Source organism: Prosopis cineraria, unplaced genomic scaffold (genome assembly GCF_029017545.1).
Source record: "Prosopis cineraria cultivar Desert tree isolate PC_DT_omini unplaced genomic scaffold, ASM2901754v1 PC5, whole genome shotgun sequence".
Classification (NCBI taxonomy): Eukaryota; Viridiplantae; Streptophyta; class Magnoliopsida; order Fabales; family Fabaceae; genus Prosopis; species Prosopis cineraria.
The window spans coordinates 3006818-3034612 of NW_026555336.1; the positions used below are offsets into that span (position 1 = coordinate 3006818).

The window sequence follows — 27795 nt, forward strand, 5'->3', positions numbered from 1 at the left end:
TTTTGTACAAGGGGTCTGAGAAAAAGGAAAGCAAAATTATGGAAGGACGAAGCACATAAGGTACGAGATCCAGAACTTTCTGGATTTGACAGTGAACGGTTAAAGGGAAACTATAAAAGGGACGCTACAAGTCTCCTTTGCACTTACATTGTGCAGTAGCTTTGTGAAAGGGATTTATGAAGCAGCAGAGTCAACTCTAACAATTAATTATCTTCTACTGCTACCTGATCTAACTAGGTATCAATTCATCATCTTCACCGTTTAAACTTTTTATATATTTAGTAGTGTATTAGAGGCTTCTTCCTGCACACACACACACACACACACACACACACACACACACACATAACCTTGATTCAAACAGTCCCTCTCTCTACACACTCACCATTGATTGAGCCTAAAGGGAGACTCGCACACCCATTCAAGGTCTCTTCCAAGCAACGGGGTGTATTTAACCATTAGCAATGCTAATGGTTACCATTGAGACAACTAGCCTTTGAGAAGGGGGTTAAAATATCAGGGGATTGTATTTAACCATTACACGTGGTGGCTTACATTAGAGCTTTGTGGACATCGAATGCACAAAAACAGGGAAAAAAAAACTGTAAATATAATTCTATTAATATCTCATTCATGATCTTTTGCCGAATTGGAATCTTCTGAAATTGTTGGAACTTTGAAAGTTTGAAAAAATATTCTTATAATGAGATGGAAATAAAATAACAAAAAAAAAACGCATAAATCTAGAGCACATGACTTCACAAGAAAATCAATTTTCATCCTTCTCAATCTACTTTCTGTGTGATTATTTACAACATCCAATATCAAACTACAATGTTAACGATGAATGTTAAACAGTGCAATTAGCACCAAATTACAACACATTGTAATGCATTTCAACATGAATCTTTGTTTCATATTTAAGGCCTGTTTGGATAACCCTCAAAAGTACATCCAAATTATATTTATGATGTGTTTTTGCCAAATCTAACAAGTAGTTGGATCCCTCAAATGCACTTTTGACATATGCAAACTAAGATCCAAATAGGTAATTAATTAAGTTAGGGAAAATTAATTTTTTTAATCTTCTAACTTTTAATTCACTTGTAACTCAATCTTTAAACTATGACTCATTGTAACTCAATTTATCAACTATGACCCACCTATGACTTAATCGTTCAACTTTTGACTTATTTATAATTTAATCTATCAACTTTTGTTAATTCTCTTTTTTTATGTTATCTTATATCTCATATCAAAAAACAAGAAGAGGGCATTTCAGAATAATATATGATCATTTCTTTTATTCCTCTTATTTGATAATAATTTTTTAAAAAAATATTAGAAAATAAGGACTGAATTATAAGTGAATTAAAAGTTGAGAAATTGAGTTGCAGCGAATTATAATTGAGAAACTGAGTTACAAATAAGTTAAAAGTTGAAAGAATAAAAAATTAATTTTTCATTAAATTATACAAAAGTGAAATAAAAACTAGCGGGCATTTTTGACGCACCAATCGTTAAAGCAAAGTAATCCCACAATAAAAAATTGAATGATACTCTTGAAAAAGTCATAGTGCATTAATGTTTAACATTTGACAACATTGTACTCTTCAAAAAGACGTGATGCATGAAGTTAAGTATAGAGGAGCAAATGATAAAAATGAAGACAATGAAGACATTAGGTAAGAAGATGTAGAAGGTGAATTTTGGTTCCGCAGAACGCAATTAGCCGTGGGCTTCTTTACCCAAAAAAACTTGGATCAAGGATTCTGCTTCGGTGTATATACTGGCCTGAAAGTCGATGCACTAGGTTTTGTTAACATGGATTATAAAGTGGCCCAGCACATATCAAAATAGCATCATTCCAAGAGGCCCAAAAGGAAGAACATTTTCGAAGGGGGGGGAAAACAACGACTATGAATAAAGCAGCAAATACAGATGGAATCAAATAAAACCGTGCGAGAGATATAAAAATAATTATCACAATGTAAAGTCACTACCAGAGCAAGTTATTCGAATTCACAGCCCTCAGAGACAATATGTCATTGCCGGAACTCAGATATGTGTGTAGTGTATATGATAAGGTGGTTGCCAGCAACTCAATTACTCAAACATCGAGCAAGTTCGAAGGAAAGATGAAGAAGGGAAAGGCGCTCAGTGACCTCACGGACTTGCTGAGTAAAAGCATTCACCTTCTGCACTATTTCCCCTTTTTTTGCACTGTGAAAACAATTACGTTTCTCCTTCAGAAAATTAATTGTTTGATTTTTATAACAGTAACTCACCTGAAACTCATTATCTAAAACTTGGTACAATTCAATTTTTATAAATATAATTTGATTATAATTTAGTTCTTAAATTTTAACTTCATAAATATATAAGTCAATTCATATAATTTCAATAATTTAAAACATTATTTCATTTATTTAAAAAATAAATTACTTTTAATTAAATCTCACATCCAATAAAGTAGCTACTTTTCTTCAAGTTTACATAATCTTTTCATATTTATTTTTATTTAATAAATTATTTCACTCAAATAAATATAAAGTGATTTATTTATTAAGGGTACTTTAAAAAAATGTTACAATTATATTTTAAAATACTAAAAATATCTTATATTTATAAATATATAACTATTTAAAAAATATCTTATATTTTTAAATAGAGAGAGTAGTTCTTAAGATTTTAAAAATAACTTTAGTATTTATAGTTTTAATTTCTAAAGTCTAATGATTGAATTTTAAATGAATTAAAATTATAAAAAATTGAGATATATGATATGGAATTAAAGCTTGATGGCTACATTTTGACGGAAACAAAGCTACTAAACTAAATGATTAATTTCACTTTTACTGGTCTACCTCGAAGAGAAAATGAATAAAGTAAATAAAAGACATTCTTGCTTGGCCCCATAGGAACAGGAAGTTCTTTTTTTTTTCTGATGAACCAAGTTAAATGTACTATTTTTTTAATGAAGTTTTAAAAATATAAGATATTTTTTAAAATTTAGATATTAAAAAATATAAAATATTTTTAAGTATTTCAAAATATAATCATTATTTTTTTAAAAAAATATTTTTAATAAATAAATTATTTTATATTTATTTTAGATGAAAACATTTTATTAAATAATAGTATATATAAAAATATAATAATAATTTAAAGATAAATAATTATGTATTAGAGGTGGCACTTAAAAATATTTTATATTTTTAAATAATGGATCACTAATTTAAAAGGAAAAATTTCATTGAGGACCCTCTGACCGCACTTAATAAAAAAGAAGACCCCAAAAATACCGATATATCACTTAACAAAAGAGGCGTTGATTTGAAATTAAATTTTATAGCCAAATGATAATATTGCCCCTCATTATAAGAACAGAGAAAAAAGCTCTGTTAGCTTAACCACGACATATATGTATTGTAAATCCATTTCAAACCTGAACTAACATTTCCATTTTAGACTTGAACTAATAGAATCTCCCTTAAGCGAGGGGCAAAATTTCACTCAAGAACATTCTCATCTCACCCATTACCGCACACATCTTCAATAAGCACAGATAACACACTTAAACTTCTCAAACTCTCAAATTTAAAGATTAGTAACACCTCCATCATTGGAATTCGTACCAAAAAATCTCCCTTGACCGAGTCACTATTATAACAAACAAGTGTGGTAAGAAAATTAATAACTGTTGTAAGGTAATTAACCACACATACTAAAGTGACGAACAAGTCACATGATATCATATCGGTATGATCATGTTTTGCTGATATGTTTTACTTGAAATTCTTTCAAACATATACAATATATCAAAAGCATATCGGTATATCATAAACATATTGGTATATTATAGACTTACCGATATGTTTTACTTGGAGTTTTTTCATCTTGTAACTAACAAGTGCAATAAGAAAATTAATAATTATTGTAAGGTAATTAACCACACGCACTAAGGTGACAAATAAGTCATTCAAACACAAAATCATACCAATATGATCATGTTTTACTTAAAATTCTTTCAATACATATTGGTGTATCAGAAACATATCGATATATTATAGACATATTAGTATATCATAGACTTACCGGTATATTTTGCTTGGAATTCTTTTATGTTATAACAAACAAATACAGTAAGGAAATTAACAACTATCGTAAGGTGATTAGCCACATGTGTTAAAGCAATGAACACGTCATCCAAACATGAAATCATACCATTATATTAGACACATGCCGGCATGACATGTACGTTTTCCCTGTCATTTTTTGGCACGTTACCCACAGTTCTTTTTTCATCAAATGATTCTTGTGCAGGAACTCTGACGATGTAGATGCTGTTGATCTTTAGATGCCCTAATTTAAGTCCTAAAGAGATTTGAATCTCTATTCATATTTTTTGTATTTTAATATTTGTAATTATAATAAATAATTCTCACTTGTAATTAATTATATATTAGAGTTGATCCTTTAATTTAAGTCCTAGAAGTCAATGGTGGTCTCACTAATTTTCAGATGTCTTAGTTTACATCTTCAAAAGATTTATCTCCGGTGATAGAAGTGTTTGTCATCTTCAATATCATTGCATGTGTTATTTGTTTTCTTAATCTACATTCATCTTTTTTTTTTTAATGAGGACAATATTATTATTTGATCATAAAATTTAATCTCATATCAATGCTTTTGTCCTACAATGACATATCAATATTTTTGAGATTTTCTTTTTGATTAAATGTGGCCGAGGGTCTTGATTGAAATTTGCCCAATTTAAAAGCACAGGTCGTCCTATCCGCGGCGTCTTTATTTGGGACCGTTGCGCAGGGTGACCGAGAGACAGGATCCCCTACATGATTTTCCTATTGTCTTCCTTAGTCAGTCCAATCAACTGCGTCCTACGCATATATATCAAATTCTAAATGCCTTATCTCACATCAAAACGACAAAGCTATCAAATGTACACTGCAGTACTTAAAGCTGGGCGTCTGCGCCGAACCACACCTGATAACAACAGAACCAGGAAGCAGCGGCCCGCTAATAGAGGCACGCTTTCATTGAGACATTGATGAGCACAGCTGTACACCAATCCTGCTTCCTCCTCCATGTGACTCCCCTCTCTCTCCTCTGTCCCCTCTCTCTCTGTCCCCCCTCCCCCCCACGGTTCGCCCATTAAACCTAAATCTCAATCTCAATCTCGCCCTCACACTCACACTCCATACAATACATTCTCTCTCTGACTATCTTCTTCCATGGCTTCTCCAGCTCTGTTCTCCAAACTCACTCTACTGGTTTCTCTTTTGATGTATCTGAGTCTAAGCCGCAACGTGGGCGGTGCAGAGATGGACAAAACGAGCCTGAAGCTGATGTCTGATGCTCTGGAATGGCCCACCACAATGTCGGTCCACGATGAGCTGGAGGACGCTGGAGAAGATGCCATGGACGGTGGTTTTAGCCGGAGATCTCTGTACTGGCACAGAATGAGGTACTACATCTCCTACGGTGCGCTCTCGGCCAACAGAATCCCCTGCCCTCCACGCTCCGGCCGATCTTACTATACTCACAACTGTTTCAAGGCGAGAGGCCCAGTTCACCCTTACTCCAGAGGTTGCTCTGCCATCACGCGTTGCAGAAGATGAATCGCTTCTTTGATATCTTGCTTATAAAGTTGCTTTCTTTGTGATAATATGATATCGTAGTGATTATTAGTGTGTGCGTGTCGCGATTATCTGTGTTTTGAGGTTAGATTATGAGATGGATTCGTGGAGTTTGTAGCAATAACATGGACTCGTTGCTGCAGAAATGGGAGTGCCCTTCTTGTGTGATCACCAATTTATTCCTTTGTATAAATTATTGTAAAACTTTCAAGTCTATCAGATTATACTATAGTGTGATTGTTCCTCGTTAACGATGAGCATCGACTTGTTTGATCTGGGCACTTTACGTTCGTATCGATTTGTCTGACGAACTTGCATTTTGATCTGTCTTCTGTTCTAACATCATGTTTGGGTCGTAAGTTTGAAATCCAGCTTATAGATACTATCATCAAGATTCTGTCATCTCGTAACTGGGTCATTACTTATATTAATTAAAAAAACAGTTAATTCATTCAGCTTCTCATGAAATTAAGCAGCTGAGAAGAATAGGGCAAGTAAGTAAATTCTGCGTATCAGCAATGAGGAATCCAGAGAATAATTTGGTAGTTAAAAGGGTTTTAACTTTTTGAACTAACTAAACCGACAAGGGCAAAAGCATTCAAAGCAGTGTTACTAACTCATCGATTACATTAAATGAGCTAACCGATTAGTTGACAGGAATTCTACCCGCTCTGTTGCGTAATCCTTGTGATGTGAATCAATATTGATGGGTTCAATAAACTTTCACAACTGAAAATGGGCAGAGGGAAAAGTATTCGAGTTTCAAAGCTTTTGTTCATCCATGAATATAATAAGGAAGCCATCCATCTTAATTATGTATTTCTAGTCAGTCCAAATCTGAATTGTTTGTCAATTGCTGAGCTGACATTTGAGAGGTGACCAAAAAAAAAGAATGATGCTGATGCCGTGCATCCAGTGTATCACAATCTGCTGAGGCTGTGATAAATTATTAAAATCTAAAACAGTGGTTTAGAGCTTCGGAGGAGGAAGGTCCATCCACATATGACTGAAACTTGAAAAATGACAGAAAGCTATGATGCCTCTCCTCTAGATTTTTTCTTGTGTATGTTTGCTGGCTTACTGGAAGATTATTTGTTGTCTTATTTTATCGGAGGACTGTGATACTCTGGGCGGGAAATCTGGTTGGGAAATCCGGTTTTGTTATGATTGACGAATCTCTTGGGTTTGTCATCCCAATAAAAGTTGTGTTATCATCCTCACGGGCCTTTGTTGGTGTCCGAAAATGTTGCCCGACGTGTCAGGTTGATGGCCGGCCCATTTGAACCACTTTTTTTTTTTTAAATAATTACCTTAATTTTTAAATTAAATTTAAATAGGATATGTTTATATTTTAAAATTAAAATTTGTATTGCTTATTTTTATTAAATATTATAATTTTTATTGTAAAAAAGAATATATAATATTTTAATGTAAAAATTAAATTTAAAAAATAAAATAAAAAATTAAAAAATTTATGGGCTTCATTTTGAGCCCAATCAATAAGGTTTGGATTACAAAATAACTGGTTTTATGATAATTTAGGACATGTTTGAAAATATTTTTATTTTATTATTTTAAGAATTGATGTTTTGTAAAGTATACTTTAAAAATAAAAAATAATAAAAATATATTTTTTTATTTTTTATTCTTCAAAACAATAATTTTAGAATATCTAAATTTTTTTATTTTTCGTACAATATTTATTTTTTTATTTTTTAAAATACTTTGAAAAGATGTTACTAAATAAATGTTTTTATTTTTATTTTTTTTAAAGAATAAAAAACTGTTGTCAAAATAAATTCCCAAACTGGTATCTAATATTTGGGCTTGAGCTCGCATCGAACGAGCTGGCAGCTCTTTGTTGGGATTTGACAATATTTAAAATTGATTCACAACGATTGAAGATTTTTTTTTTTTGGGTTTTGGGTAATGACCTTAGTTGTGGAGCCCAAGAAGCCATTCGATTGTTTGGTTGAATTGAACTTGTAATGGCCGTTTTTTTGAGAATGTCATTTTCTTTTTGTCCTTGGAACAGGCCAATAGGGAAGATTGCTTTCCCAGCTTAAATAATATACGGTCTTCACTTTTCCCATCTCAATCATTTATATTATTTTATTAAATAAATTTTTTAAAATTATAAAATTAATGAATTGTTGAAATAGAAAAAATGAAGAGAAATGAAGGGAAAGAAATGGAGAGGTTCCTCTCTCAGAATATGCAAGACTGGATGAGAATGGGTTAGAAGATGGGGAGAATAAATGAATAATAGTCAAGTGTTAAAAGAGGGAATTAATGACAATTATATTTTTTAAATTTTTTTAAAAATAAATTATAAATATCAATTTAAGTAATTATAAATTTAGGAGTTTTAATTATAAACAAAATATTTGAAGTCTAAATATAACTTTAAGTTTATAATTGGTATTACAGTTTGCAATTATTTGAATTAATATTTGTAACTTATTTTTTTTAATTTTTTTTGTAGAAGACCTAATTGTCATTGATTCTCTTTTTGGGGACTTTAATGTCATTCTCGCTATAAAATACTCTCTTCTATCTATAATATAAGATATTTTCCAAAGGCATTGTTTAATATAGGGTATTTAGTAGTTGTTATATTTTTTAAAATATAACCTTACTTCATTTATTATTAATTTAAAAAAAATAGTTTTTAAAACTTCAATTATCGCTATTAAGACACTTATATAACATATTTAATAGGGATATAATTAAAAATATATACAACTTTTTACAAATTTAGAGCTTGTTTGACAATATATTTTGGGAACATTTTTTTTATTTTGCAAAAGAAAAAAACAAAAAAAATATTTGGTAATATGTTTCAAAAAATATTTTGAAGAATAAAAAAATAAACTATTATTTTAAAAAATAAAAAAATAAAGATATTTTTTAGGTATTTTAAAATTATTATTTTAAAGAATAAGAGAGAATGAAAAAAAATTTATTTTTATTATTTTTTATTCTTAAAATATATTATACAAAAACATCAGTTCTCAAAATAGTAAAATAAAAATAGCTTTAAACAAATCCTAAGTTTTCAACTATTTTTTTAAAAATTATAAATTTACCCATACTTTATATTATAAATAAAAAATAGTAGTTAAAAACCTGAATTTTTTTTAATACATTAAACACTTGAATTTGTCAACGGGAGAAAATGTAACTGGTCATCTTCATAGAGAAATTATTGAGGCAACTAAAAATTGCTGAAAAGAGGGATTGTAATATTTTGCTTAGACAGACATTATATTTTTGAGGCCACCGGATTGGCTAATTTGCCTTTAATTAAAGTCCACCCTTGATATGCACGGTGAAAGTTGATGAAAGGGTGACCGATGATTTTTGGTTTGTTAGTCTTTTTTTTTTTTTTTGTATTTTTGTCTCCATTACTGATTAATTCAAGTTCTTCGTATTATTCATATATTGTGATTCTTTTAAAGTTATAACCATATCTTTAATTTCAAATTTATAACTAAATATTAAGAAAAATAATTCATTAGTAATTAAACCCGCTCAGTGCAATTTTTCTTATAAAATTTATATAATTAGGTTTTTTTTCTAAATAATTTTTATATATGTGAAATTTTTACAAAAAATTAATAAAAATGTAAATATTGAATTAAATAATTTTTTTAAAAGCATCAAATCAAATTTCCTATAAATTTAAAAGTGTATTATTTTGAAAAATTTAATCGTTCATTAATAATTTTAAGTTTTAGAAACTAATATATTTAAGCAATTAAATTATAAGGTCTTAATTAAAATAAAATAAATTATAAGGATCTAATTTACAATTGAGGAAAATTAGAACAACTTGCACATTAATTTTTCCAAAATACTCCCCCCTTTCAAATTTTAAAATAAACCTCATTAAATACACTTACTAATATTATCTTTTTAAAATAAAAATATAAATTTTTAAAAATATCCATCATTTTATATATTAAAAAGAGAAATGATGAAAATTAATTATAGAGAAAGAAAGGATAATATTAAAATTAGTGTATTTAATAAAACTTTAATTTATTCAAAATGTCTTATATTTTGGAATAAAATTTTTTTTAAATGCCCTATAATTTAAAACGAAGAGAATATTATAGTAAATATTTAAAAATCCTACTAGCCACCAAACTTAAAGTACAGAGGGGATTATGATTTAAAATAGTCCAATGAATAATATAGAATATTTAAAATTTAGAAAAAGTTGTGGCATTCGGAAGGTGTGAAGAATGAAACTCTTTTCTTAAATTCTATATTTATACATAATTTGAAGGAATATATACAAGATGGTGATGTGATATAAGGGCTCCAACATGTCAACCAAGCATGTAACACAAACAGAGGCCATGTAAATCTGAATAAATAGCACACCAAAAGGACAAGACTGGAGTAGTTGACAACAACTTACATGTTCACAGCCACATCGAGTGAAACTGAAATCCCCCTCTGTAGATTCTAGATTCCCAAAAAATCACCGTCCAACGGTTACCAAACCGCACCCACAAATTGGTGTAGTAGCGGTTTTAATTAGTCTCGGCACCAAACAAGGCATTATTAGGTAAAAGTGAGGGGATGAGGAAGAGGGAGAAGAAGTCGGCAATCATTTGTTTCAAGAAAAGAAAATGTGACGGCGAAACAGAGAATCAAATGAAGTAGGAGGAGCCGAGTTCATTGAACGCAGCAGCGGCTTGCGTCGTCCATCTTCGATTCTTTGCTTTTGCCATGTCTCGCAACTTCCTCTCCTTTTCCCCTTGACTAATTAAAACCACCCAACTTTCACATCACTGCCTCTCCCACTTGCTTATTTTTATCCCAACTCCCTCTCCCACTTGCTTATTTATAAAACATGTTGGTTTTTTTTTTATCACAAATTTTTGTTTTACTCTCGCTAAATATTAATGAGAGAAAATATATTATTAATATATATAAATATATAGTTAATAGAAGTAAAGTAAAAAATTTATTAAAATTTTTAAAGTGTTTTAAAATTTTGTTACTAGTTTTTATAAAATATGTTAAAAATAACTTATAATTAAGATGAGAAAGAGTATTGGGAGCTAGAGCCTAGAGGCTTATAATATGCATTTTTATAATATTTTTTGTATTTTTTAATGTTTTATTGGTTTCTACGTGAAATAAAAGACATTTTGATGATTTAATATCTTCAAATCTTAAAACTGCAGGGTTTGATTTTTTTATTATTTTTCAAAAATAAAAGTATATAATTTTATTTTTTTAAAAAATATTAAAATATCAAAACATTATAAAAAGTATATATTAAAAAAAAAGGGAGATAAAAAACGATCCACTGGAGTGTTGGGCAGGTGATTGAGGATGATATGAGCCTCCAGAAATGCAATGTATGTGGGGTTCAGGTGCTATCCCCAATAAAGTGGGACCCCTCACCCCAATTGGCCCACCCACTTGAAGCTGAATTTCCAGTTGAGATGAGATGAGCCCTTTCTTGTATCAATCAGATCTGCCGAAAGCCACCAGACAAGAGATCACGCTATTATTATACTTACGTAAGTCGTTCCTTGCTTCTTCCCCAAAAGAAAAAGAAGAGGGTCTCTGAATCAAATCTTCTGTAAATAATTAAATATCATCGCACTCCAAGGCAATTACGCGTTCACCTTCCAATCCACTACCTGACAAACGAAAGCCCTTCATTTAGCACAAATTTGGAACAGTCCAAATTGCAGCCCCCCATTATGGCCCTTGATATTTTTGGGGGCACATATTGATTTTTATTAAATAACAATAATTTTTTGTAAGGGGATTGTGGTTAAGAAAGTTGCGTGGTCTTGGAACATGACAAAAGAACGGGATGCGCCGAAGAAAGAGGCTGATCACTTGAATTGACGAGATCCTGCCCCAGATATTTGCTCCTTTTTCTGTTAACTCACAAACATGGTTCCTTAACCAAACACTTGACCCACTCTTCCAACTTAATCAATTCTATGTTGTGTCACTGTTTTTCTCCTTTATTAAACGTGGCGAGTTATTCTCAAAACAAACAAAAAGATATAACCTAACATTTATACTCTGTATTTGGAGAGGAGTTGGGTGAGGGTTACTCAGGTTAGGGGGGCAATGGGCTGGCTTGAGTAGCTTGAGAATTGAACAAAATAGAGTAAGGCTCCTGCTTATATATCATATCACAACAACACATGTATTGTTCCATGCTTTTCCAACGTTACATTGTTTTCTTCCGATAGCTCAGGGGTCAGGACGTCACTTCTCAAGTTTTTATGATGTGGGTCATTATATATTCCTGGTTGAGGAATATAATATTGTGTTCATCCAAAGGGATGAAAAATAAATAAATAAAACATTGAAAATTATAAAAACAACAAGAAGTTAAAAAAATACACTCCAAAGCTCTATTCAATAGATGTAGTCTGAATAGAAAGATTCATCGAGCAATTCAAAAAAAAAAAACATTAGAATCAAATAGAAAATATATAAACATTGTAATTTGTTTTTAAATTTTTTGTTTTGAAGTGAACCCAACATTACGTATTTTGAGATAACCTATAAACTAAGGCATACTAATTACTTGCATCCAGAAGGTCCTAGGTGCCTGGAACTTATGTGGTTGTTCCCCAATAGACTCGGAATGTAATCTCAAATTCATTTCTTATTCCACAATCTCCTCACGTTTGGATCTCTCCGTCCTTTAATTTTTCTAAATACATATTTAATTTATATATAACTCACTTTCGTCCATTTGATTATTATTTAATTGAATGGTCATGCATTTACTAGATTGTAATTTTTTTTATAGTAATATTAAATAAATATTATAGTTAGTTTGATATAATAATAAAAAAGGAAGGTAAGTGGGAAATAAAGCTGACAGGGGATATGTAAATAGAAAGAAGGAAAAGCAAAGAGAGGGAAGGAGTGGAGGAGGGGCAAGCTAAGGCTTGAATAATGTTGGGGGATGAACATATGATAACAAGTAACTTGTGTTGTGAGCCACTGACTTTTCTTTTTGTTTGTCCTTTTGGAAGGGTGAGCCAATGAAAATGAAGATTTTTGGGCCACTTGATGTGTTTGAGGTGGAGTCAGTCTGCGCCGCAATGTTTAGTTTCTGCTTCCAAAGGAACGAATCCATTCTTAATCATCCTTAGATTCCCTTCCCTTCCCTTCCCTTCAACCTTATACTTTGCGCAGTCAATATTCTGTTTTCACTTTTCGTAAGACCTCAATTCCTTTCAATTATTATTGCGTAATTATCGTCCCTCTTCTCGCTCGTTATTTTGCAACTAATCACTCCACTTTTTCCTCAAATTCCTTTCCTTCCCACTCCTCCAACTCCTTATTTCAACCATACAATAGCATATCTCTTTCATATTCTGAATATACATAAATTAAATTACGCATTTTAATTTATCTCTCCTTCTCTCTCCCCGATAGGCATATGGCAGTCTTGTTCATTATGTTATTTCGTATTATTCTACATAGAACAAATCAATCCTTTAGTTTTATATATTTATAAGATGTGTTATTGATTTTTTTTTTAATAACAAGTTTTTCAACTTACCCCGCGTTAGAGAAATTAAATATATTATTAAAGTTTGCACTCCCCTTGCCCCAATTTATAAGGATTTTCTTTGGCAAATTACACATTCTAATGAAATTCATAAACTATTGTTTACGATGATTAATTTTTTTTATAAGATTTCAAAATTATCCTTCGTTAATAAGAGAAAGATGAAAATAATTTATTTAAAGAGTGAAATAATGAGGGGTAATATTGAAATAATTATTATTAATTAAACTTTTTTGTTTCAAAACAGCTTATTTTTTAGGATGTCAAATCTCACCTTTAAAAATGTATTATAAATTTTTAAGTAAAGTTAATAAATTTTAATATTTTTTTGATCTCAGTCAAACATGTTAAAAATAATTTATAAATAAAATTAGATAGAATGAGTTTTTGATGCATGATGCATCAACATATATGAGTGAATTTTGATGCATCTTAAATGAGATGAAGTATAATTATTATGGATAAAAACCCATGTACAGGAGAGCTATGCTCATTTGGACTAATAATATTGGAACTTAAACTATAAATAATATATAAATACGTCACCTAAATATGGTAATATAAACGTGAAATTTTATTTAATCGGTGTGGCTTAGATCAATGAAGGATATGATTAAAACAACACATACAGCCCACGATCTCGTTATAAAGTGAGGATGTCGCCATTAATTTTACAAAATGCATGCATGGAATTATGTTGATGTTGGCATACTGGATGGGTATTAAAATAATTAGTAATGTTTTCATCGCGTGCAAGTGTACTTGAATAGTCCAACAAATAACACACTATTTTCCTGGTCAACAAGAAGGCGGAAAAACCAAAGGAAAAGACCCGACGATACGCAGTTGCCACATGCCACTAAAATAAAACGCATGTCAACCTTTGCCACCAAAAATTAAGTTAAATTCAATGTATCAAAAGCAAGCATACAGTTTTGGAGTATCAAAACATAATTACTCGCCCACTTTATGGAGGCTCATCGTTTTGACGTTTGACGCCTTCATCCATGAAGCATATTCCTGTGTTGATACTCTGGATATTCAGTTACAAAATCATCTTTTTCACGAATTTGCAACACTAACAATTCAAAGTTGTATTTATCACTTCATTATTATTATGCCTATTATTTCAGAATTTAAAAACACTAATTTAAAACATTCACTCCATCTTAACATAGGGCCGGCTAAACGTGGATGAACTTATGACTCGGCTCATGTGTCACTCCCGCTTAATAGACGTGTGCTTGTAATATATCTGTAATAAAAAAAAAAACTGGGTACCAAATTAACAACATTAAACTTTTCTTTTTAAGTGGGATGGATCAAGCTAAGCTGTAAGGTTATCGGGTTAAGAGGAGGAAGTTTTACCATTGAACATATGGATCAACGGATAAGTGATTGTTTCAGTTTAACTAATAATATTGTGTTCGAGCCTGAGAATACTGCTCGAAAGAAAGAATCCATCAATGCTCAACAAAATTAATCTGAATTTCCGTTAAGTTTTCTCAGCTTGAGAGCGCAAGCGCAAAAAAGAAAGAAAAGAAAAAAAAAAACGTGGGAGTCACATCGTTTGGTTAGCAAGTTAATTAGGGAAAAATTCAAGTTGGTTCACAGTTACTTTACTTGTTGGTAAAGCGCACACGTTGCTATATTCACGAGTCACAATCCAAGTCGCGTGAGATCTGCACTTAAAAAGATCTCAAGACGTTCCTTCTTAACCTTATGCACCGCATCAACCACGTTCAGGTACTGTGGTGCGTTCGTTGCTTCATTCATTAGCTCACCCTATTTCGGAAATTAAAGGCCTAAATATCCTCATCTATCACGTGCTTCTTTTATTCCCTTCTGATTTTTCATTTTTCTTCATGCCTTCCATCCCTCACATATCTACTCTGTATAAGTAGATACAGGGTCCTCCAGCTTCTTCACACCTTGTACTTGAAGCGCACAGTTACTTGCTCCATTGTCCTCTTCCATTTTCTCCCTTCTTCCCAGAAGCTAACATGTCTTGGGTTCGACGGAACTTCATTGGAAGAGGAAGCTTCTCCACTGTCCACCTAGCAGAACCCACCAGCAGTTCCTCTGAGATTTCTTCTCCTACCGCCGTCAAATCGTCCCAAGTTTTCTGCTGTTCTTTTCTCAAGAACGAGAAACAGGTTCTGGATTGTCTTGGATTTTGCCCACAGATTGTGCAGTGTTTAGGGGATGGGTACAGCTTAGAGAATGGTGTCGAGTACTATAATTTGTTTTTGGAATACGCTGCCGGCTGTAATCTCTCGGACCACATCAAGAATCGGGGTGGTCGATTGCCGGAGTCTGATGTCCGAAGGTGCACGATGTCGATTGTCCAAGGAATCCAGCATATACACGCGAAAGGCTTTGTTCACTGTGACATCAAGCTTCAGAACATTCTTCTGTTCGGCAATGGAGATGTCAAAATTGCCGACTTCGGGCTAGCCAAGAAAACAGGGGAGGAAGAAGAAGAGCAGAGCAGGGAAGAGAAACAGCGCGAGTTTAGGGGGACTCCTCTGTTCATGTCACCGGAATCGGTGAAAGACAACGTGTATGACTCTCCGGCTGATATATGGTCCCTCGGCTGTGCGGTGGTGGAGATGGTGACCGGAAAACCCGCCTGGAATAGCCCGAAAGGATCGGAATTGAATAATATATATTCACTGTTGCTTCGAATTGGGGTGGGAGACGAATTGCCGGAAATTCCCGACAAATTATCAGAAGACGGAAAGGATTTTCTGAGGAAGTGTTTGGTGAAGGATCCTGCGAAGAGATGGACGGCGGAGATGCTTTTGAAGCATCCCTTCATAAAGCAGAGCGACGAAGAATCGTCGCCGAGAAGCCACTTCGATTTTCCAGATTGGGTTTCGAGCCCAAGTACTTTTGCTCCGAATTCGCCGGAATCCGACCAATGGTGTGAATGGAAATTTGATTCGTCATCGTGTGTCGCCAGTTTCTGTTCGCCGGTTGATCGACTCCGACAAATGGTGACGGATGAGCGACCCAATTGGTTGGAATTGGAATCTGAAAATTGGGAGGTTGTTAGGTGAAAATAGAATATCAGAGCAATGACGGAGGAGCAGAGCTCAACCTCGAAGCTATCCGGAAAATTTTTGATAGCATCAAATCAGGTCTACCTCGATTATGATTTTTGTTTGTTTTTTTTTTTTGGCCCCAAAACATTCATTCAGTGACACCAGTTGAGTTAAGGATGTAAATATCATAGGATTAGGATGTGATGAGACTTGATTTAAGAATTTTCACCCGTCGTGTGTACAGATAGAAACATGCTCCAGGTTTTAACTGATTATAATATGCCACCAGTTTTGCGATCTCTGGGCTCGCCTGTTTATTTCCCTTCATAGAATTTTCATCTTCGGGATTTGTCAAAACAAAAGGAAGCTAGAAAAAAAAAGTCTGTTTTATTTTTTACTAAATTTAAGGGATGAGTTGATTTTTTTATGGTTTGGTATATATTTTATATGTTAGCATACAAAAAATATATAAAAGGCGAAGCATCCCAATTTTCTGTCATTTATTTATTTGTTCATTCATTTCAGAGGATGCTTCTTGTCACTCTGATTGCATACCAACATCATCCCCTGCTTTTTTAGCTTTTATGTGTTAAATGACTTCATGCAAACTTGGGGGTGTAAATTTTAGTTCTCATCACTTCGTAACGACGCGTATTGATGCAAAATCCGAGTGTGAAAATTAACTCTGGCCACTTTCCAGATGCTTAGCATGCTCATGCCAATACCTATCACGTGTTGATGCACATTCGCTTTCTTTGGCTCTCCCCACTGCATGCTCATATCAAATCCTCATCTTCACTTATCATGTATTGAAGGGAAACCCAAGTTCATCATCTGCAACAAATTCCATTTTAGTGTTCATCATTATAATAAGCCCTAAATGGTAGTCTAAACCTAATTTGTGGTGCATAGTTCAAATTTTAAGCTCTCAATTTCCAAGTTTTCAATCGATATAATATATATATTTTTTAAAAGTAACTTTTTAAATGCATAAGTCAAGAAAAGACCTAAATGGATCATAATTCTTACTTAAAATTAAAAATATGAGCTTAAAAATAAAAAAGATACTAATGAAATTACTATTATAAATTGGATTACCGTTAATCTTTGTTAGAAAAACTAAAAATCACATTTGAGAATGGATTGTTGGGTATAAAATTAAAATTCACTTGTGACATTTTATAAAAACACTTGTAAATATATAATAGTCACTTGAAAATTTATCAAAATTACTTTTAAATATAAAATTAATCATTTGTGAATTTTTATACTCGTTAATATATAGGTAAACTGTTTGAAAAATCAAGAAAATACAATATTAAAATTATTATAATGGGTTCGGATTATTGTTAATCTCAGTTAAAAAAATAGAATCCCAAGTATTATGGGTTGGTACTACTAAAATTATTATTATGAGTCAAAACTATTGTTAATTTCATTCTTAATTATAGATTATGGTTTTTTCAACTGCAATTAACAACAGTCCTAACCTATAATAGTAATTTTAATAGTTTTTTTTTAATTTTAAACTTACATGTTTTTAATTTCAAGTAAAGATCATGGCATATTATTAGGACTTCAATAATTTATAGTTTTTAATTATAATTAATGGTCTTATATGGTTCTTAATTGTTATTTTCTCTTTTTTTATTCATTATAAATTGCAGGCACTCTATTTACTATAGATGTAAATTGATATTAAACTAATTGTACACAATCACATATTTCAAATGACGCCTATATATGAGTTTCAGACAAAACTATACTTTGATACTGCTTGTAAAGATTAGAAAGTAACCTTTCAAAAACAAGAGGGGAGAATAAATAGACAATAAGTAGGAAAAACAACACCAAGTCTTAACTCAATTTTAATGATTGAGTTTATGGGTCATATTATTTTGTTTTACATTACTTATTAGTTCCAATTCTACTTTGAACATCCTAACAACTTTTCTCTCAAGTAATTAGCTCATTTATGTTGAAGACATTACAAATGCTAATTCATATCATTGCAATTAAGGCTAGTCCAATTTTCATGCTACAAAATGGTGAAGTACACAAATCTAATTTTGGTACCACTTATAATAGGCAGTGTGAATGATAATCCTAAAATAAAGAGAGAACAAATGAACGATGAGGAGTGAAAGACACTATAACTTAATTCAAAATTTTAATGTTTTAATTTATAAATCCTTCCATGTGTGCTTAAGCAAAATTATATATCCTTCCATATATATATATATATATATATAATTAAATATATTTTTATCTGATATTAAAATCCCACTTCAATTCAAGTCACTTAGACTTTAACATTCTAATAGTTGAGGATTGAAATGAATGGGGGTTATCAACACACAGAACTCACAATAATTCACTATTAAAGAAACTAGACTTAGTGGCATGTATTTTGCATCAATTAAAAATGAAATGCTATTAAAACAAAAGTTGAAAAACTATAGGTAGTGTTTCCAACATAAAGTACCACTACTTATCAATTATTTTTAATTTATAATTTAATAAATAAACAGGGGGTAGCATTTCCTTCATGAAATGTCGCTGCTTGTTATTTCTGAACAAGAGGTGGCATTTCCACATGAAACACCACCGAATAATATAAATTTAAAATATTATAAATTAAATTATGAGACTAAAAAAATAAAATATATAGAAACCTTAAATATTTTTAACAAGTAAGTTAAAAAATATATAAAAATATTATTTTTATTATTCTACTTATTTTAATTGTTGATGTCAATTTTTTTACTGATTAAATAATGAAAGAAATTTGAATTATATTTAATTAAGTATTATTACATATATAAATATAATAAAATGAAGAAATATAATAAATATTATTATTAGTATTAGTATAAACTAAAATATAAATATTATCAATGTTAATTAATTAATAACTATTATTAATATATAGTAATAATTACAAACTGAAAACACCCCAAGTACTGTTTCCTTTTTAGGAAACGCCACTTGCGAAGGTTTTTTTTTTAATTAAATTTAGAAAACTTTTAGGTGGTATTTTTCAAGGAAGAATACCGAAGAGGTTTTTAATTAAAATTTTAAATATTTTTAGGTGGCATTATTCGCCACATCAGTTTGTTTAAAAAATTGAATAATTATTATTTTATTTATAATAATAATTATTATATATATTATTACAAAATATTATATTTATAATAATTATTAACACTAACAATATTCATATTATAAACAACGTCAGGTGGTCTTTTTTTTTTTTTCAGGAAACGTCACCTGAGATGTTTCAATTTGTAATTATTACTATATGTTAATAATGATCCTTGATTAATTAATTAATTTATATTAATATTATTTATATTATAATTGACATTGAAACTAATACTAATAATAATGAAACAAGCAACGTTTCAACACCCTAAAACAGTAGTATTTTATTTTGCTCTAATTATTTTTAGGATAGCTTTCTCCAGTCGCATATTTTCACCAATCACTTCACACCTAAAATTTCTAAATACTAATTTCTAGCTAGTCACATACCTTCTGCCATTCTCATCTGGAGTTGTCCCTCTAGAACTTTAGGCTTTGTCATTGGTCTGAAGAGTGAAAGAGCAAGTTTCTTCTATTGTCGTCATCGTCTCGAGTTCCTAATCCCTCCTCATCTAAATTTTCATTTCTTTGTAGCTAAAGGCTAAATCTGTTTCACAAGTGTTGTAGTGAAGACATTCTTGAATTCTCTTTGGAAGCAAAGAAATCATTGCAAGATTCAACTCTTGAATTTGGAAATTTTGTTGCATTATTGCCATTACATCTTTGTCTTATTGACAGTCAATAAATACCTTTACATTTTTCTTAGGAAAAAATGCCATAAACTCCCCCATTGGAGGGAAATTGTTTAGAGGAATCAAGACTAATTTAAGGACCAAATACATGCAAGCTTATCCTCTTGCATCTTGCACACCAAGCCTATTAACTTGCATACCAAACCTATGATGTTGCACCCCAAGCTCATCACCTTTCCCAAGCCTGTAACCTTGCACCCAAGCCAACCTTACATCTCAAGTCAATAACCTTGCACACCAAGCTTCATGACAACAAAGTTACATGTTAGCTTTTTAAAATGCCATTTAATTTCATGCTTGTGGTCTGAACAATCCATTGTCCATTTTATTATTTTCCTATAGGCTGTCACTTTTAGGATAATAGATTGTATTTTCATGAAAATTTCACCTTGTGCAAGGTAATAGACTTGGTGGGCAAGGTCATAAGTTTGGTGTATAATGTGATAGACTTGGGGTGCCAAGTGTGCAAGTTGATAGGTCTAGTGTGCATTTGATCCTTAAATTGATCTTAGTCCCTCAAAACAATTTCCTTCCAATGGCAAATTTTTCCTTTTTCTTACTTACAGAGTAGAATACATCAGACTGTGTCCGAATGCTCTAATGGGGATTTCTTAGAAAATGGTGTTATAGGTGAGTACTCTTTTAGTTCTTCTGAAGATGGTGATTTGGATTTGGCTGCAATTCGTATTTTTCTGGTATTGAAAAGGGGAATTAGTTTTTTTGGATGTAAAGAATACATCAAAATGGTTAATATATGCTTATTACAAGCCAAAAAAAAAAAGGATTAATAAGGTCCTCAACTTGATAGCACTGACAGATTGTGTTTGAGATATTGACAGTCTAGGATGTTCTCTTTTTTTGTTAATAACTTTGTTATGTTCTCTGTTTTTATTTTTCTAAACACTTGATTCTCTAGTAGGTGATTGATCTAGGCGAGGAAATATGATCGGTGGAGTTATTCTAGAAGCTTTAGCTATGATTCTAGCAGAGCGATCCCTGAATCTTTCTAACTAAAGTTTTTGAGGTGATTACAAATTGATTTGACAGATATTTCTGGTATAAAATCCCTCGATGCTAAATGTGCATTCTCTTTCTTGTCTTTTCAGTTAAATTTTATTTGTGTTTTTACAGGAAGAATTTCAATTTGTCCTCTTTGATAAGTTTCCTTTCCCCTTTTTTACAATCTAGAGAGATGAAAACTATGATGTGAAAAATATATAGAGGAGTGAGGTGAGTTCTTGTCCAAATATGAAATGTCAATATAAAAAGAAGAAGAAGATAACTTGAACCTGTGTCCTTCGATTCTATGAAATCGTAAATCATCGTACATTGAAAGAACTTAATTATGACAGCTAACCAAATATGGATATATCATTTCATGTGTGTGCTAATGGAGTTTAAAATCTTATTTCCAATATGAAAAACTTAATTATGACATCCACTCTGTGCTCATAAAACCTAATGCTGCTCCATTCCATAGACTTGTCAATACAATTCTTCATATTTGGGAAGGTGGAGGGGGAATTGTAGAGTGGTTCATCATGTTGGCATTAATTATACCATGTTTTGCAACTTCGTGATTAAGGTTTAAGGCAATATTGTTTTATTGATGAGAACCAATGGAACAACTTAATGCTCTAACAACAACTTAACAATGGATTTTTTTTTTTTTTTTAATGTTGGTCGTGGTTTCATTTAGAGCTGTCAATTAGGGCTAGCCTGGCCCTAAAAGGCCGGCCCTTGAAGGGCCAAGGCCTAAACGGGCTAGCCTTAATAAGCCCTATTACATGTTAGGGTTCTATTTTATAAGACCTAGGGCTAAAGGGCCGGCCCTCAGCCCTCAGGGCTAAAGGGCCGGCCCTCAGAGCCTCGGTCCTATTTTTTTTAAAATTATTTTTTAATTAAAAATTATAAAAATATATTTATAATCATAAAAAAAATTATTATTCATAAAATTAAATTTAAGAAAATAAATTTAAATCAATTTACACCACAACAATAAAGAAAACTATAACATTTAGGTCTAATATCAAATAGCAACATCAAAGTGAATATCAATAAAAATTAAACTTAGCTAATATTATCAGCTAAATCTTAATAAATAAATGAGGGATGGATGAATGCATTTAATATATTCATTTCTTTGAATTATGTATTTAATTTTTTATTTTTTTATATTATAATTTTTTAAAAAAAATAAAAGGGCCTAAAAGGCCAGGGCTGACCCTTTTATTTTCGAGCCTAAAAGGCAAAATAGAAGCCCGACCCTCAATTTTTTCAGACCTAAAAGGGCCGGCCCTACGAGCTCGGCCCTAATTGACGGCTCTAGTTTTCACTGGTTTGTTGATATATTAGGTGGTCATCCCAGAAGTGTTATTTTTGTTTTGATCAATAAAGATAGGTAAGCAAATTAATCACTTATTTCCATTATTACTAATAAATTTGTTTTTATTGGATACTACTAGGAGGACTTCAGATGTCAATTTTGTTGAAATGTGTAGTGATGTTGTTAAAGAAGAGGATATATCACCAATTTTTTGGTTTGTAAAAGTGGACCCTCTTCTCCTGCTTACTGTAATTCAGCCCTATCTTTGCTTAATCTAGATTTGCATACTATGACATTCTTATTTAGTTTTTTAGATTCCTTTTGATGGATGAAGTTTTTTAATTGAAAGCTGTTTGACACTTCAACCAATGCAAGTGGAATATATGATTCAAAATATGCTTTGTTTGGATCAAAACACTGACTTTCACTTCATTTGATCTTCTATTTTCAAGGTTTGAATTTAGTCTCATTTTGGCTTACTCTTATTTGTGTGATTGCACAAATATGTTTAACTCATCAAAAAAAGTTAGTAAATTTTGTTACTCCATCTTTATGGTTCACTTATCTTGACTTTTGAAGATCTTAGATATGCTTGCGCAGATCGCACAAATATTGACTTTTGATGATATATGCTTATTTCATGACAGGAGCTTATTTAACATGCATGAGAGTGCTCATGTTTGCAGCTTAGTCATATATTGATATCCATACCAAGTCGCATATATCATAATTCACATTTTTCTTGGTGAATCTTCAAGAAATCATTTCATATTTTATTGCTTATTATCTATGAGCTTTTTTCTTCACAAATCTATCCACGCATAAGCATGTTAATGAACAATTCTCACGTTCCCACTGCCCATATCTATGAAGATATGTCTAGTTTGTAGTCTCTTCTTTATCTTTGAAGCTGAAAATCATATTTCTCAATTTTTTTATTCTCTTATTATATTGAGCGGCATGAAACTTTGTGAATCTACTTTTGGTCAAGTACTCATTATAGGTTATTGCATAGGATTGCCTGAATTGTTGAACAATTAGTGGCTCCAATAAGTCTAGGTGATTCTAATATTTGATCAACTTCTGTCTTCTGAAATTTTTATCTTGATACTGATGTCAACTTTTATGATTCAGATATTTACTAAGAGAAACTATAGGACTTAATTCTTTAATAACAAATTTGAAGTTGCAAGGAAGCACTTTCACTCAACAAGAGGTTAGATTCTTGCTTATTTTGCCCTGTGAGATATGCTATTACTGAAAACTCCTATGCAAGTATTTTGTCTTTGATACAAACATCATAAATTTCTTTGCAGAACATGTCTTTGCAAAAACAAGATTGCATAAATAGAACTCTTTTAATTTAATTTTCTTGTTCAGCACAATATTATACTTCTAGGTTCAGGGGTCGTGCTTGATTGTTGGCACGTTACAGTTTGAAAAGGAAAAAGAAAATGATAGTCTTTGTTACTGGTTGCATTTTCAATGAGATCTGAAGCACTGTAAAATTGGGTACCTTGTCAGAAGTGTTCCAGATAATTTGAGTGATGCGATTCAAGTGAAACTTCAAAGAAATGATTCACATTGTTCTAATATATACGGCTAAAGTATATGCTTTGCAAACAATAAAAAATATTGATACATTTTTCATGGTTTTGATTTTTTTTTGATAGTAAATATAATAGTTTTATTATAAAAAATTAGTTGTATATTTATTATGGTGTTTCTTTAGTAAAAAAATTATGTATTTTTAGTTATAGCGATATAAGATATTAAATATATACATATATATATTTGGTGCTTGCTAATTTTTTTTTTAAAAAGCAAAGGGCGGGAGGTGGCATTCCTTCAAAGAAAGGCTACATTTACTCTCTTTTTATTTTTAATTAAAAAAACTATTAGAGGTAGTGTGTTACTGAAAGAAATATCACCTCTTTCATTTTATTTTAAAAAAATAATTTAAGAGATGTTTTCTTGAATAAAAGTGCCAACATCTTGTAATGTTTCATTAAAAAATAATCCTAAAATTTTAGATAGCTTTGAAATTTGTATATTATAAACGTCACAAAATTAAAAATTTAAATGTCATCAAAGTCTTTTTCTCTGGTAGTAATTCTCAATTAGCTAGGAGACACCAGATATTGTTTGGGTGACATTACAACCTTGAGCATATGTGGTAAGTCCGTTTCAAGCGTTGATATAAATCCACGTTGAGCGAAGCTCCTCGTCGACGTAACATCAACACTTATAACCAGAACATGTTTGATAATTGTCCTTAGGATAAAGAAAACGAGGCTCAGTGGAAATTAATCAAACTTACGTCGTATAGGTATTTTGACAGTTTGTTTTGTTTTACACTTACTCTAGGTAACCTCCTCTTAAGACGTTGATGTGTCGTGTCATGTGTATCACAAGAAAAGATAAATTTTAGAAGTTTACATAATTTTCTGTAGCTGCGGTCCAATGTATTGTTCCGCCATTTGCGTTGCTTAATCTTCTTTTGTTCTTAATTTTACCCACCAATTGAAATGGGACAAATAACTAGACTGTATACCTTTATGTTCAGGTAAGTTTTGGATTTTATTTTTCTTTTTGGCCGTAAATTTAAAAATGAAATTTAACTTTAAATTTTATTAAAATTGAAATAAAACATATAAATATAAATTATTCAAAAAGAAAGACAAAGGTATACTTAGTCTTATATAATATATATACACACTCTTCTTCTATCAAATCAAAACAAATAAATTTAAAGTATTGACAATATTAATAATGGGAGCTTGTTATATAAGGAATAAATAATATATAAAATATTCAGATATTTTGATTTAATTAATTAGAAACAAATTAAGTATTTAAGTTTTGTCCTTATTTCAAATTAAATCTCAACAATATTATCTAGGTGATGAAACGGATTAATGATTCCAAATTTAAAAGAACTAAATCTACTATTAAACTACACACAAATATATGTATGCATGCATGTATTTGCCTAAATGCGTTATGTATGGATCTTTTACTACGGCTCAAAAATCAAAATCTACCACTTTTATTATAATGATCATATGAAGAAAGTATAAAGATTCTGTAGTCACTTCTTATTCATACTTATAAAAAAAAAAAGACGTACCACTTGCATCATCGGGGAAAAAGAAAACTAATGATGGGATAAGGCTAATTTCCCCAAAACGAAGAAGCTAATGCAAGAGACGAAAAAGTTCGGGTCAAAGAAAGGCGAAAGACAAAGAGACGAAAGAAGACAAAAAAAGAGGAAATAAAGCCAAGCCGGATTAGAGTAAAAAATAACGAAAGCACCCACCAAATGTAAATAAGCTCCCAGCAAAACCATGCAGAATCTGACAGAGAAGACTGATCACGGTTTTCATTATTATTATCAGTATCACATTCACTGGTAACTACACTTGTTCTTCAACGAAATGCCTCTGTTCATCTTCTTCGGATCCATGTCCACCATGCACTCCACCTTCTTGTAGAACTTGGGCTTCACCAGTTCCCCCAGCACCTTAGCCCTCCATCGAACCACGAACCTCAGTTTCAACGCTACACTCTCCGCCGGTGCACCCTTCACGCTGCTCAAGCTAGCTCCTCCGCCGTACAATGGGATCCCACTCCCTATCAGCGTCACTCTCATCGATCTCTGGCTTTTCCTCGACTGATAAAACTTCGCTATCTGCAAATCCAACTCAAACCTCACACCTAATCATTTAATAATCCTAAATTATTCTTTTAAAATTACAAAAGATGGGATTGCAAAGCACACGTACGGTGCCGGTGGCCAGAGTAAGCTGATAATAAGTGAGATCTAGAGGCGTAGAGGTCACGTGGACGCCGAAGAATGTAGCAGTGTTACGAAATGTGAGTTTCACTGAGGAATTCATGGACACCATGCTCGTCGGCACTCCTGACGCGTCCTCACCCGCTTGAATCACAAATTGATTGAACACTATACTCTGTCCAGCAAGAAAAATCAACAAGATTAATCAACGATCTCCAGAAATCAGAACCACAAGATTCAGGCTAGTTGGTTAATTTGGTACCTTCACTGAGATGGTTGGTTTCTGAGTTCGGCTGGCGCCCCATAGAATCAAAGAGAAGACGGAGAACAAGGCGATGAAACCAAGAACGAAAGCGAGGGAGTAGCATCGGCGAGTGAGGCCGTTCTGGGAAGCGTCGTGAGGGTCGAGGAGGCCTTCTTCTTCGATGGCGTGGAACTGATCTTTCCAGGGCCTCCAAGTGCTTTTCCGGCGCGAGGCACTGGTCTTGCGGGAGCCGGAGAAGCGGGTGGAGGCAGACTCGCGGGAATGTGGGCCCAAGGAGGAGTTGGAGTGAGAGTGGGGCGGAGAGCCCAGTGGGCTCTGGAGCGGGCTTGAATGGAAAGAGTTGGTGGTCTTCTCGCCGTCCTGGGAAGAGTCGCGAGATGGGCTCTGAACGTAGTAAACGGGACGGCGAGGGGATGATCGGCCCGGCGACGACTGGCTCAGGCTGCTCACCTCAGAGTCGGTCTTGGCAAGCATTGACATTGTAAAAGAAAAGAGGAAGGTATGAAAATCTAGATTTGAGAAATGCTTAGATTGATGGGTGTGGAGAAGTCAAGATTAAGCGATATAGAATAAGAGAGCTACAGGGATTCTGATTCTGAGTGTTTGTTTAGTGTTTACGAAGCATTAGTTTACGGGGGACGTAATTAATACGATACGCTGGCCGGAGCTTGTCCATTGTCAGAGATTGCATTATAATGTTATTTTGATCGTTTCTCTATCATGCAATAACAAAATAGGTCAACCAGAGAAGAAGAGAATCATTCATCATTTTTAACAACAATCTTTGGATTTACTGGCTCCACCGACGGGAATAAGTAATCTGGGCCCACATTTTTTACGTTATACTGCATGTCGTATGTACACTAAGTTACCATAGCTGTTTCAGGATATATCATTAATCATTTCTGCGAGGAAATATGCTGTCTCAGGACTCAATTTGTGAATATATTGGCAGCTTGAATGAATAAAAAGTTTGTGTCATGTGTGTGTCATAAATGATAAATCTATTTCTTCTCCGTACGTCATTGGATCTTTCGTTTTACGAGCCTTTGTAGAAGGGACAACATCTAACCATGAGCTAAAACAGTTCGAATCAAGTTTAACAAGCCAACTATAACAAGCTTAAAAAATAATAATATTTTTAATTTTTGAGTGTATTTTGGCAGGCATGAATAATATACTTTAAAATTTGAGCTTTCTGTATTTTTTTAAGTATCCTAAAAGGTGTATTTTATAATTTTTATAACAATAAAAAAAAATAGCTAATGTTAAAGTAAAAAAATTGA

At 32.1% G+C, this 27795-nt stretch overlaps 3 protein-coding genes across 3 annotated transcripts; 2 read left to right on the plus strand and 1 right to left on the minus strand.

Moving 5' to 3' along the window:
• The first annotated feature begins 5107 nt into the window (after positions 1-5107).
• On the plus strand, positions 5108-5911 carry LOC129311701 (protein RALF-like 34). Its single transcript, XM_054954117.1, has one exon. It carries the CDS (start codon positions 5256-5258, stop codon positions 5640-5642), a length of 387 nt encoding a protein of 128 aa, XP_054810092.1. The 5' UTR covers positions 5108-5255; the 3' UTR covers positions 5643-5911.
• Positions 5912-15022: 9111 nt separating this feature from the next.
• On the plus strand, positions 15023-16585 carry LOC129311745 (mitogen-activated protein kinase kinase kinase 20). The gene has a single exon (XM_054954182.1). It carries the CDS (start codon positions 15243-15245, stop codon positions 16299-16301), a length of 1059 nt encoding a protein of 352 aa, XP_054810157.1. The 5' UTR covers positions 15023-15242; the 3' UTR covers positions 16302-16585.
• Positions 16586-25703: 9118 nt separating this feature from the next.
• LOC129312171 (uncharacterized) lies at positions 25704-27084 on the minus strand. Its single transcript, XM_054954793.1, has 3 exons — positions 26507-27084; positions 26234-26419; positions 25704-26139 (listed from the first exon to the last, which is right to left on the minus strand). Exons 1-3 carry the CDS (start codon positions 26987-26989, stop codon positions 25855-25857), a joined length of 954 nt encoding a protein of 317 aa, XP_054810768.1. The 5' UTR covers positions 26990-27084; the 3' UTR covers positions 25704-25854.
• Between the last annotated feature and the right edge of the window lie 711 nt (positions 27085-27795).